At 27.8% G+C, this 13,817-nt stretch overlaps 1 protein-coding gene across 1 annotated transcript in view; it reads left to right on the forward strand.

Annotated features, from left to right (window-relative positions):
- Positions 1 to 754: 754 nt before the first annotated feature.
- Positions 755 to 13,817, forward strand: part of LOC129921049 (Krueppel-like factor luna) — a 368,820-nt gene continuing 355,757 nt past the window's right edge. Inside the window, exons 1-2 of the mRNA XM_056002682.1 lie at positions 755 to 2,196; positions 2,949 to 3,425. Of these exons, the coding sequence (XP_055858657.1) occupies positions 3,324 to 3,425 (102 nt within the window). The 5' untranslated portion in view covers positions 755 to 2,196; positions 2,949 to 3,323. The remainder of the gene's footprint in view (positions 2,197 to 2,948; positions 3,426 to 13,817) is intronic.

Genomic DNA, 13,817 nt, shown 5'->3' on the forward strand with positions numbered 1-13,817 from the left:
CTACCCATTTGATTTCTGATGCCCTATTAATTTAATATACAAATTACAACCATACTCGTAGTTTCCCATTTGCATTAAAAATCAAAAGCACTTGAACTAAAACGACAAGTGAAATGAAGAAAAAAACCCTGCAAAAAAAAAACTCCATATCCATACACATAAAATTTTCTAATATCTTTTTTTTTCTGCATACAAAAAAAAAAAATAAATAAAATTCACCACACAACGCAGCCATTACCATTTTGCCGCCATATCATTTAACTAATACCGTAAGCTCGTATAAAATATAAAATATTTCCCCTCTTTTGTTTTTCTACCACAAACAAAAAATACACTTTGTAACAAAATCCACCACCAACATATTCCATTTCCAGTCTGCACAGGTTGAGTAACATTATGAAATTGAAACAAAACAAACGACTGCGTCACAAAATCACACACAAAACAGAAACAAAAACCCGGCAAACAATACAGTTCGTTGATTCCTCTCTCGCATTATAGCATTTAAATTTTAACAAAACACAAACACACACACACACAAATAATAAATTTGAAACACAATTCTCTCTCTCTGAGTGAGTAAACTTCTTACGATCTTCCATATAACTTATATCGTAAGCAAACACATCAAATAAGTGTGAGTAGTTCGAAACTCTCTTCTCGCATCTTCTTACTCTTTCACTCTTCTATTAATTCACTATCAAACACACACACCAAAAGACAGTGAAACAAAATGAGAATTGAAACACCTCGTCATCGCATATACAAAAAACTAAACGGATACCGTTTGGCCGAAGTGTTACCGTATCTCGCCGATTAGTCTTGTTTATGCCGGCTGCTATGCAACATAATCGTGTCTGCGTTTTGTGTGTGTGTATATCTCTGTTTAAATGTCATCTCTAAAACTGCATTTTTTCCAATTATTCTCTGCAGAGATAATAATAATAATTTGTCTTTAAATCATAGAACAAGATAACATCAAAATCACTCTTTACGGTCAAATTTGTATTGATTTCTAAAAATATAATTCACATCCACTTTTGTCGCAAGTGGATTTTTCAACAAAAAAACGAAAAATTTCGGTGAAATTCGTGTGAATTGAGGAAAAAAACAAAAAACTGCTTCGGTTAACAGTTTATGGTTTGTCCAATTGGACTTAACAACAACAACAAAAAAAAGTAAACAAGTGAATTTGAAATTATACAGAAAAAAATTAAAGGAAAAGGTAACGCAGATACAAGCCCCTTTTTCAGCCCACAGTAGAGTGAACAGTGCGTGTGCAATCTAACAGATAAAAAAAACAACTTTTTTTTTGTGTTTTTTTTTTTTTTTTTATTTGTTTGCTCTCGGTGTTTTCTGGTTCTTCTTCGTTCTCTCCCTTTGCGCTTTGTTTCGTTTCCTTGTGTTTTGTGATCCCCCTTTTTTTTTAAGCTGGTCACTCTACTAACGTCGTTGTCGCTCGTATACTGGACATTTCCCTGATTCGTGTTTTTACAGTTGAGTGCCCTTTTTCAAAAAAAAATAGTAACGAAAAACTCCCAATTCACTTGTCTGTACTATGTCTGTATTTGTGTGTATTTTGAATGTTTGTTTCGATGAAAAACGATGAAACCTGTCCCTTGAGTTGAGAGCTAGGAGAGAAGAGCATCATCAAATTGCCAAGCTAGCTAAATGGAAAGCCATACATTTTCATTTTCTAATAAAAAAGAAAAACTCAATAAGGAACAAAACAAAGAAGTAAAAACTATTTCATATAGTAGAAAATAAACAAAAAACGAGCTGAAAAAAATAAACCAATAACAAATATCTCCTCTATCCAATAGATACCAATTCTCGTGTCGTATCTAAAAGCCGATCCATAAAACTCAAAAAAAAAAAAAAAAAAAAAAAAAAAAAAATATACACCGGTATCTCTCTATCGAGCTCCATCATATTGTTTTTGGCTCTGAATGTGTTTTGTGTTGTTTGATAAATCTCAATTCCTAAAGTGGAGGAAAAGTGTTTTTTGTCTGATGCCCACCAAACACAGTCTGATGGCATTATTAATTTGAATTTATCCTGATTTTTGTGTGTGTTTCCATTTGTTTTTTTTTTTAACCCTCCTTCCTGGTTCCTGTTTTTCTTCTTTTTCTAAAACCGCCGCGGATTTCTTCGTCGTACTGATCGAGAACAAGTGAATTTCCAAACACTTTAGGGGTAATAATAATACGAATTTCCTATTCAACAACCTTAACCTATTAGAAAAGAGACACAAATTATTTTTTTTTTTTTAATTCTCTGTTGGGCGCCATTTAAGAATTTTTTTTTTTTTAATTTTTTTTTTGCTTTTTCGCGTCTGTTTTTGTTTGAAAAACTTTTTTAGTATTTATTTTTGTAGAATATTCACCCTAAATTGAAAATTTATCAAGAAAAAAAGGCACAAATTATCGATAGGTTTCTATTCGATATAAAAAAAAAGGAAATTTATCTCATAGAGCTGTCTGTTGCGTATAGACAAGTTGCTTTTAGGTATTATTTTTTTTTTCATTCTTCGAGCATAAAAACCCATAAGTAACCAAAAAAAAAAAAAAGATACGAATCTGTATATAATTTTTTTTATTTTTTTTTTTCTTAGAAGTATCTAATGGATTTTTGTAGAAAAAAGAAAAACGCGTTTGATATCGTTTTAAATACACTTGGGTAATTTTTTGTATCTTTTTTGCTTGATTTTTTTTTTTTAATTATTTCGTTTGTTTCTGTTAACTCAATTACCTAATTGAACAAAATTGTTTGCGGCATGGAATAGCAACAAATTTTGTATTTTTTTTTTTTTTTTTTTTCAAAAAGACGTAGTATTTTATTTTCAAAATTAAATAGTTTTGTGCGTTTTCTCAAAAAAAAAAAAAAAAAATCCCCTTAGAAAATTTTGTTTTTTAAATGCTAATTTGTTTTTTAAATTTTCATTACAGCGGAATATTATACTAAACTTATATAAAATTAAATAAATTAAAAGAAATAAAACTAGTGAAAACAAAAAAAAAAAATTGTGTAAACTACGTATAAAACCCAATTAAAATAAAAAAAATAAAAAATATACCTATACACCAATAAAAAGCTATAAAAGTGAATGTTTTTAGTGAAAATAAAAATATAATAAAGAAAAATATAATTAAGTGAAAATAGAAATAAAATAAAGTGTAAAAAAAAATTATTAAATCGCTTAACAAAAAAAGTTATAAAAAAAACATCAATAACAACAAACAAAAAATTAAAAATAAAAGTGAAATTTAAAAAATTAAACAATAATTTTCTTCTTGTAAATTAAATTAAAAACATCATTCAATATGGATATACTACCGAGTGGGAACATCTTTCGTGAATTGCAGGATATTTGCAATACTGGATATTTTTCATCACAACCATCGATCGAGGATCAATGGCAACAGGTGAGTTTAGTTTTATTATGTTTTCAAATCGAATTATCCAATTAGTAATAAATTTATATTTAAACAAAATAAATAAAAAGAAAGGGATACCTAATAGGTAGATATACAGGGTGTCCCACAGTCACCGCCCCAAATGAAAACCATGGATTCCTGAGGTCATTTGAAGTCGAAAAACTTAAGAGGTAATTTTCTCGTTTTCGTCCCGTTTTCGAGTTACCACGGTTTTTATGATTTTTTCTCTCTTGTCCTTTAACTGGCCTTATCTTTGCCAAACTAAGTTTGATTTGAAAGATTTTTTTTACAACCAATCAAGAATTTATTACAGTTTAAGTTTGTCGCAAATTTTTTTTTCTGCGGACAACCGTTTTTCCACAATTTTGCATCAAACACAATTTTCTTCGTTTTTTAAGTTGTTTTTTACACTTTCATATCATTTAAGTCAAAAAAACACGTTAATGAGTATTAATTTTTTGTCCTTTTTCTTAAAGCCCAGTTTATTTTCATAAAAAAAATAAGTTTTATTTCATAAAAAAGGCTACTGAAAGTAATTAAAAAAAAAATAAACGAACTGAGTGAATTAAAAAAAAAATAATTTTTAAATTAAAAAATTGATTTAAATGAATTAAAAACTTTTTCTGAGCTATTGTGATTAAGAAAAGAACAAATAGATAAACCTCAGAAAAAAATTTAAAAAACGGTTGTCCGCAGAAAAAAAAGTTTTGAGACAAACTTAAACTGTAATAAATTCTTGATTGGTTGTAAAAAAAATCTTTCAAATCAAACTTAGTTTGGCAAAGATAAGGCCAGTTAAAGGACAAGAGAGAAAAAATCATAAAAACCGTGGTAACTCGAAAACGGGACGAAAACGAGAAAATTACCTCTTAAGTTTTTCGACTTCAAATGACCTCAGGAATCCATGGTTTTCATTTGGGGCGGTGACTGTGGGACACCCTGTATTTTAAGTGTATAAGATAGAATATTTTGAGTTTCGTTATAAAGAGAAAAAGAACATTAGGTAGTAGCTACTTTACCTAAAAAAAAAAAACAACTAAAAAAGTGAAAAGTATCGAGTTAATTCAAACAGATTTTGAAAAAATCAGATAAAAATAGGTATAGAACACAAAAATCATTAAAACACAACAAAAAAGTCTGTTTCCAAATAATTTAGCATAAATCATTTTATTTATTGGACCTTAAAGACAGGTCTCAAGAAAATCGTTGACTAGTTGTTTTCGAAAGAAAAAGTTTCAAAAAATTTGAAATCAGAAAATAAAACATTGTACCTATATTTTTATTACATAATGTAGGTAGGACCTGTTTTTTTACCTACACCGTTTGTGGTTAAAAATAAAATTCCAATAAACCCTGCTGATGGCCGTTCAAAAAAATATAAGTTCAAAAACGAAGAACCTACTACCTACCAATGAAATATCAAGCTCTAAAAAGTTTTTAGGAAGTTTTTGAACTTACTTTTATTTATTATTTTTGTGATAAAGTATTGGTAGCTTTAAAATTTGTTAGAGTTTAATTATTTAAAAAAAAAATTAAATTTTTTTTTTTTTAATTCTACAATACCTTTTTTTTAACCCCTCAAACTGTTTTCGAAACAAGACTTTTTGTAATAAAATAAACTAAATGCCATGCATCCTTATTTTGGAGATTGAATCCATAGGTATAAAAAGTTGTTTTCGTAAATTTTATCACAACAAAAACATTACTGTTAAAAAAGGAGCCAAGTTCTCCTATGTTGAAATTATGCTGGCACAAAAAGTACTGAGATGTAAAAGTGTACCAAGTTCTAAAGTTTGGGTTCAATTTCGTATCAATAAAATTTTGATTGTTCTCTTGACAATTTTTCTTTTAATTACCGATTTTTAAAGTTATTTCAAAAATTGCCAAGTAAACAATCAAAATTTTATTGATACGAATACTGATACGAATATTGATACGAATACGAAAATTGTATACACCACAAGTCCTATCACCGTGTAAAATTTCAAGTTTCTACGATAACGGGAAGTTCTCCATAATTTTGATGATCTGTCAGTGAGTGAATCAGTCAGTCAGTCAGTCAGTCAGTCAGTCAGTCAGTTACGGTTTTTGAGATTTTCGAAGCCCTATATCTCAGAAACTACTCATCGTAGCAAGCTGAAATTTTGTGAGGAGTTTTGTTTTGACTAGCTTAACAAATGAAGCGAGTTTGAAATTTCTAGTATCTTTGGTGTGGAAGTTAGAGGGGGGTCGAAAATGGCCTGAGTTGTTTCCTGTAAATAAGGGTGTAGTGCCAAAGTTGCTAGAGAACTTGGCTGGGCACTACCGTGCCCCTTGATAAAATTTCTTATACCTACAATAGTAAATTAAAATTTTTACCATAAGAGCAAGTACAAACGTATCCTTGTTTTGTGGTCATGTAGTGCATTTCATTTTTATTAAGCCAACAAAACGTTCCCGGAATGAAATTATGAACATTATGTACCTATGGCATTAAATTTTTTTTTATGTTTCCATTGTCATATAAAATATTTTTCAGATGATGCTTTATGTTTTGAATGTTTTTCATGACAGAAGGAACTAAAATAATAATACTAAAATCTAAAGCGTTCCCGAAATGACGTAAAGCTACTGTTATCTACTCTTTTGATATGAGTATACAAAATTGACAATAACTTAAAATTTTTGTCATGAAGCTGAAAATAAATTATACAAAATAGGTACCTATTTTATATGGTACCATTGTCTTCAGAAATTGCTTTGCCAAAATTAAATTAAATACAATTTTGTTTTTCACATTTTACTGTGAAGATTTTGAGAATCCTTATAAATTTGAGTAGGTATTGCAAAGTAGTGTTCAGTTCAAATTTGCATGAAATAATTTATAAAGTGAATGGATTTTACTGGCCACTTAAATTTCCTGTTTTGGACTATGGAAGTGTTCACGAAATGATTTTTGGATCAAATAAAATGAAAATAATATAGCAAGGTACGAAAAAAAAAATTTTGAATTTTTAACTGTTTTCAGAGCCCAAATTGGAAGTGATTTTTTTTTTTTGTTTTCACTCAAATTGAAAGTTGGAATAAAATTTACAACTTTTTTCCCTTGACTTAAATAACCTTTTTGTTATTTCTGTTCAACGTTATAGTGACATAAATTGGTTTAATATTAATAGTGATGCCAATCTAGTTGCAATATAAAAGCGTTCCCGGAATCCTTTTTTTTTTTTTTGGGAAAAAGAGGAATAAAATCTAAATTTTTATGTCATCTTAAAAAATGTATATTCAAAATAGGTATACAAATATGTGTGTCGATTTGTGGTAAAATATATTCCATCAAGTAATTAGATTTTTTTAAACTTCTGATTGAAGCTGACAATGTTCCTGCTTTTAAATATAGCTGTTTCAAGAACAGCTAATATTGAAGTCCTTCAATGTTAAAAGAACAAACAAATTTTAATAATTTGCAAACATTTTTTTTTCAGTAGAAGAAAGTACCTACATATTCGAAGAAATAACAGTTCTATTTGAATTTGTGTCTCTTATAAATAAATTCTTGAAAGATAACCTACAATTCTGTGAAATATTAAAACATAACATTAAGAAAATAAATTCAGAATTTATATAAAAATAATTATAAAAATACAATTTCAGGATAAATCAGGTGTCTCGAAAGAGCACATTCATGTCTGCAGAATATTATTAAATTAGAAAAGTATTTTATTGAAATTAATTCTTCTTCTAAAATACCTACCCTGAGTTTTTGCTTAAAAAAATAGTTAAATATAAACTCATCTTATTTTGGTTTCATGCGTCTGTAAATGTGTAGGTTACCTACTAACTCTCAAAGAGTTTCAACTTAAAAATATAACAAAAATTACTCTAATTTTTCTTTAAACAAAATGTTGAATTTAGAAGGATATTGTAGTTTTAAATAAAAATATCTTTAATTTAATAAACATTATAACCTTTCTTAATCTTCACTTCTTGGAAATATTTTTTCAAATAACCGTTCTTTATTTATGATCCTTAAAATTTGTGTTCAAAACATGTCCAATAGAAGCATTTTTTCTCTAAAAAAGTCTTATTGAAGAGTCTTACATTTTAGTTTCGATTGATGAATTAAGTGACTCAATTTGTATGTCCTTAAATTAACTCAACTAAACTCTCTTGATTATCAATAAAATTTCCTTTCCTTTTACAACATGTAATTCTAGCAACCAACCTACAATTCACCTTAAAAACCAAAACCACCAGTATATTTTCTTGTCTTCTTATACAAAAGTTTAATGCCCTTAATTTAGATTCTTCCTTTTTTATAGGTTTCCTTGTGTAAAAAAAATAACCATGAAGTAGGTTTTTCTTTTCTAACTGAGATATGACTTATATAGAATCGCAGGTAAAGAAAGAATAACAATAAAAAAAAAATATGCCATCGTTTATTATGATGGATACGATTTGCAGGTCCTTCGTCATCTTTTGTCATTTTTTTTTTTTTTTTGAGTTTATATTTTTATGTTGTAAATAGTCTCATCTCATTTTCTTCACAATTGTTGGCTTTATGGTTTTTATTTTTTTTTATTTTTATTATTGTTCAGGTGTATATACGAGTAGATATATTTTATTTTATTTTTTTCAATTGAGTTAAAGAAAATGACTTGAAAAGATAAAATGACACAAAGCCCTTCATAACGATCTAAGTAACAACAACAACAACATCCTTATAGTCCCTCTTCACGATCATTAATCATTTCGACTCAACTATGCGCAATTAATCATTGACTTACTTAACCTATATTCATACGGCCAGAGTAAAATAATAAGAATAAAAGAAGATGGGATTTTTATTTTTTTTTTTTGCTTGTCATAAAATGAAAAAGAAATGATAAAAAATTGACAAGAATATTGTGAATCGAGTGGCTTTAGAACTTAACTTTTATACAAGATATCCATAGTCATTATGAGGCAGCTAATTAAAGTCGAACTAATTAGAATTGAAGTAGTCCAGTAAAATTAGACATGAATCGAAAATATCTACAAAAATAGCAAAGGAGAATTTTTGTTATTTTATTTTAAAAAGTTGGTATAACTTGAGTATTCTAAAATCAAAAAGTTCTAAAAAATATAGCCCTCTGCGTGCGTTTTTTTCGGCCGTTATTGGTAGTACAGTAAATATTTTTGTTTATTTTTATAGAAAATCCCATTCTCTTAAATGTTTTTTCAATATTATTTTCGTTTCAAAAACATCACAACTAAGAAACATGAATAGCAAAAAGTTATTTTCCAAAATAATAACTAACAAAACTAATGTGTTACTCTCATGCCTATGACCACCAAAAAAAGTCAGAAAAATAATGTATGCCACTTCTTCTAAGCCAAAAAAACAAAACACTTTCTGGATTAACATTTTTTTCAAAATTATGACCATAAATTTTATAAAAAACAAAAAAATTGCAAAAAAAAAAAATGTGAATTTCTGTCCCTTTTAACAAAAAAAAAAAATTAAAAGTATTATATTTGACTAAATTTTTGTAATAATCAAGTAACTAGGCATTATTATCTTTCAATTAAGCCATCGAAACCTAAAAAATTATTTAATGGAATATATTTTTACGAATTTTTAAAAATATGTTACATGAAAGTAACTCTGGGCCCAAAAGAACAAAAAGTTATAAATAAATATTTTGCTTTCAAGACCAAGTACAGTATTTACAAATTTACCAAAAGTAAAACTTTTATACAAATCTTAATTACTTATAGAAAATCAACTACTAATAACAAAATCTTGAGTCAATTACAGTAAAACCCGCTTTAGAGAAACGGCAAAATTTCAAAGTTCCTCTTTGACTTAAGCGGGGTTTTCACTGCAACGAACCAAGTTTAATTGAACAAAAAAAAAAAAAAAATTGGAGATCAGAAAACTGTTTCAGATAAGTGGGGTTTTCTCTTAAGCGGGTTTTACTGTATTCTGATGCTGTGCAAATAGTAGATACATATTTAAATTTTGAAATTTTTGTTAATGTTTATTTATTAATTCTATGAATTGGTTTAATTTTTCATATAATGTCACACCCGTAACATATTTAAATTGTAATAAAAACACAGTTTTTCATACAATTTCCTTCAGATATATGCCTAGTATCAACGATTATTGCTTCCAAAAGTCACTGAAGCAAACTAAATGACGTTTATCTAATGTCACACCCGTTACACCTATTATTAAGAGATTGTGGCGTTGCAGGATAGGTTGACAAAATGTAATTTTTAAAATATATTATTATTAAGTGAATAGTACACAAACCAGGAATACAAAATTAAGAAGTTACTGTGTCACACCCGTTACAATGGAAATACCATATATAAACTGATTAAATTTATTTCTATTACTAAAGTGTTCCAATTTTTTTTTTTTCCAAAAAATGTATAGGTAAACGATATATTTTTTGTTTAGTTAAAAAGTTATAAAACTTTAAAAATTCCATAGTTCCGATTCCAATTCAGCAGACGAAAAAAAACTTGTCATCGCAATAAAAATACTGTCAAACCCCAATACTTAATCAAAAAAACAATAAAAAAATATCAAATTTACACAAATTTGCAATAAAAATAATTAAACTATATCACACAAAAATATTTATCATAAATACCAATTAATCATTTTCATACAAAAAAAGTACTGATATCTACTTTTGAGAAATCCCCCCAAAAAAATAAACAAATAATAATAATTTATCAATATTTTAAAACTTTTCAAAGTTATTTGGTTTGATAAAATTTTCTTGTATGTAAGTTTGTTGGTTATTAATGAGAACAAACTTCCTCCAACAAAAACAACCATCAAGTAGGGTTTAGGTACAAGTTGTAAAAGTTGTTTTTTTTGTTATAAAACATTTTTGCTATAAGATAAGGAAAAAATTTCAAAAATTAGAGGTCACCATATCACATCACCATCATCATCATACTTGAATCGTTGCTATTTTATATTTTAGCTCTAAGAGAGTTATTCACAAGTCTCGTCTATAAGGGTTGTGTTTGTTTGATAGATAAACTGGAATTCAGTTTCAGTAATGAATCAGAAAGAAATTCTTAGGATGAATAAAGATAACAATTTGGCCCAACAATGTTTCTAAGATTTTTTATACCAACACTCTTAAATTCTCTCTTTCTCTTTGCGTATCTAATCTATACAAAGCTACAAAAGATATGAGAGGCATGAATAGAAAGAATTTCCATCTAACATGCCAAGCTATCCATCAACAGATGAATTTATATCTATTCCAGGAGAGAAGGAAATAATAATGTTCAAGAGAAGAGGAGGGTCGAAAACGGGCTAGGGTTGAGGTTAATGTGGATGGAATCTTGTGCGGATACACAAATTAAGCAGCGAAATAGCACGCCATCATGCACGCTACGCAGCTTTACATATTCCGATAAGTATCTTGTATCTTATTTTCTTATTATTATTATGAGAAAGAAGGATGTTTGCCAAAGGAAAAAAGTAAAGTATCTTACCTACTATAGTGCACACGCTAAATTATGATACATATAAGCCTAAAAGATACAACGGTTTTTTGTTGGTTTTTGTATCGTTTTTTTTTTTTTGTTTCATGTGAAAGATAATTAGCACGCTATTTGCTCAGAAGGTGATCTCAACTTCGAGAATCATTGTTAATTGGATGCACGCAGAGTTGTATAGGGTACCTACACGCACACATACCTAAACACATTTAATGGGAGTATTTAGTATTTAAACGTTGATTTAGCCAATTTATTTGTTCCTAAGTAGGTATATATTTACCTTACCTATGCGAAGTAGGTAGGTATTACACATTTCGGACGATGAAAGGTGAAAAAACGCAAACAATTAGTATGCGTAAATCTACCCTATCTTTATCTGTATATGGTAGAGAAAATAGGATAGGCATTTTTAGTATAATGTATACAGGGTGTCCCGTAATGAGATAAGAACATTTTGGGGGATGATTCTTGGGTATATTCTAAGAAAAAAATTGTTCTACAGTAACTCTTTATCTGCAAAGTTGATACCCTTTAGCGATGATTTAAGAAAACGCTTACTTTTGGTATGCCTTTTCTCATGTTAATATTAATAACTCCGTTAATACTTATGATAGAAACTTCATTATTGTTTTGATTTTTAGAAGAAATTCTATTCTTTGTACCTGCATTTAAATAATGTTAATATCTTTTTTAATTGCTCAGATATTAATTTTTAAATGGAACTATTTTTTTCTTACCCATGATAATTTTTGACTTTGAGGCCGATTTTCTTCGATAAATGTATAATAAACATAGTGTTTTATAAATTTATTCTTATTAAGAAAACAATAATGAACAAAAATGTTGCTGACAAGTTTGCCAGAAAACTTATGGATTTTATGATATTTGGGAAAACCTGCACCAGGTGTTTTTTTTGCTTTAGTCAAAAATGGATTAGAATTAAAAATGTATTTTTTTAGTTTAAGTTTATTTCTATTTAAGACCTAGTTACAACAGTTGTTTAAAGTGTGCTCCTTGAGAATCATCCTCCAAAATGTTCTTATCTCATCAAGGGACACCCTGTATATAAAAGGGAAATTGTATCTAGATACATTTTCTATAGGTAGAAAATAACATTAAGTATATTTGCAAAAGAATTTTTGTTTAAATTTTGTTTTTTTTTTTTTTTTAGCATTTTCAACGCAAAATTCAAGACTCGAGAACAATTGGCAATGTTTGAATATTTAAGTTTTGTTTATTTTATGCGAATGTAAACACAGAAAATTTTGTACTCTCTGGAAAGCTCAATGATGCCGATGATGATGATGGTGGCATAGAAAATGCGTACCTATTTTTGTTCTATTTAAATTTTAATACTTGTGTAAACAATGTTTTTTTTTTTTTTGTTCAAAAAAACTTTGTAGAAGAAGATTTAAAATTGTTTTTGAGTTGAAAAATTCTCTCAAAAAAATAGGGATTTTCAAAGAAAATTTTAAATTTTCTTAGGTAGGCCTACAAAAAAATATAATAATTCCATAACAATGAGAAATATTTTTTTTTTTCAATGTGGATTAAAGATAAAAATAAATTCATGAATCAATTATGTATAATGTTCGATAGGTATTATGGACATTTTATTTGAAAGAAAAGTCTGGGTGGGTATACCTAATTGAAAAGTTTATTTTTACTTGGTAGCTATGCATGAACAATAAAATTAATTAGAATTACTCAACAACATACTGAAAGGCTTTTAAAAACAAAACTGCATAACAAGCCTAATCTTTTGTCTGGGAATTATGTCAGAAATAGAAAAAAGGTTCTAAAAATTGAACACTCAATTAAAAATGGGTACTGGTATATTCAGGATTTATAAAAAGAAAAATCATTCAATAATAACAGAAAATACTTTTGGTTTCGTTAAGCTAGTAAAAATTTGTGACCCTAAGTTTTGCAGACAATTTGAGAGACCGTATAAATTGAGCAGATTTTCAAAAAATCTCAATACATCAATTTTAATTTTTCTAAATTTAGAGTTAAATTAAGTTAAATTCAAAACAGTCAAAAACGGGCTAAAAAGAGTCCACCAAATAGGCACTTACAGAAAAAAAAATTTTTCTAGGAAGGTATATTTGAAATTTTTTTAGAACTTTCAGCAAATGATGTCCATTTTCACACAGCCAAGACTGAATTTTACAATTTTACAGCAGAGCGAAATTTTCATAGATTTATTATCAGTTTGGTACATGATGATACCATACCCCCATTTCGACCTTTTTCCAGAACGTTTGTCAGAAACATTATCTACAATAAAAAATCAAAATCTGTGAGCGGTTTTAAAATTTTTAAATGGCCTGTTTTTGATCAAAATATCAAAATCTAATATTCTGGAATGTAGTTTTTAGTTTTGTTCCAAATTCTACCAATAAGGTAACAAATCGACAGATTTTATAGCCTTAAATTTCGTCACAATACTGACGTTCAGTCGCTTAACCGTATCGTAATACCCAATAATTATTAAGTGTTCACGTATTCTTTAAGATTTGCACATGCTTCAATATTACCAAATTTTGTTTTAGTTCTTTATCTGTTTCTAAAATAATTGTAACGATAAGGAAGAATTCTTGAAAAATTTTCAATGCAAGAAAAAAAAATCATGTGTGCAATTCACAAATGGTAGAAGTGAAACCTTAAAAACTCATTTTTCTTGAAAAAAAAAAAAATCGTAAAAATCTATCTTTTTTTTCTTCCATCATCTTTAAATCCATTTTTGTATATGACAACCTATAATAAATTTTATACCATATAAAAGCTTTTTTTTTTAACCTTTTCTATGACGCTTCAATCATATTTCTACGATGCCTACAAAAAAAGTAAGAATTTTTTAAAGCCAACCATGTCCAAATT

This window comes from Episyrphus balteatus, chromosome 1 (assembly GCF_945859705.1).
Source record: "Episyrphus balteatus chromosome 1, idEpiBalt1.1, whole genome shotgun sequence".
In the NCBI taxonomy this organism is placed as follows: domain Eukaryota; kingdom Metazoa; phylum Arthropoda; class Insecta; order Diptera; family Syrphidae; genus Episyrphus; species Episyrphus balteatus.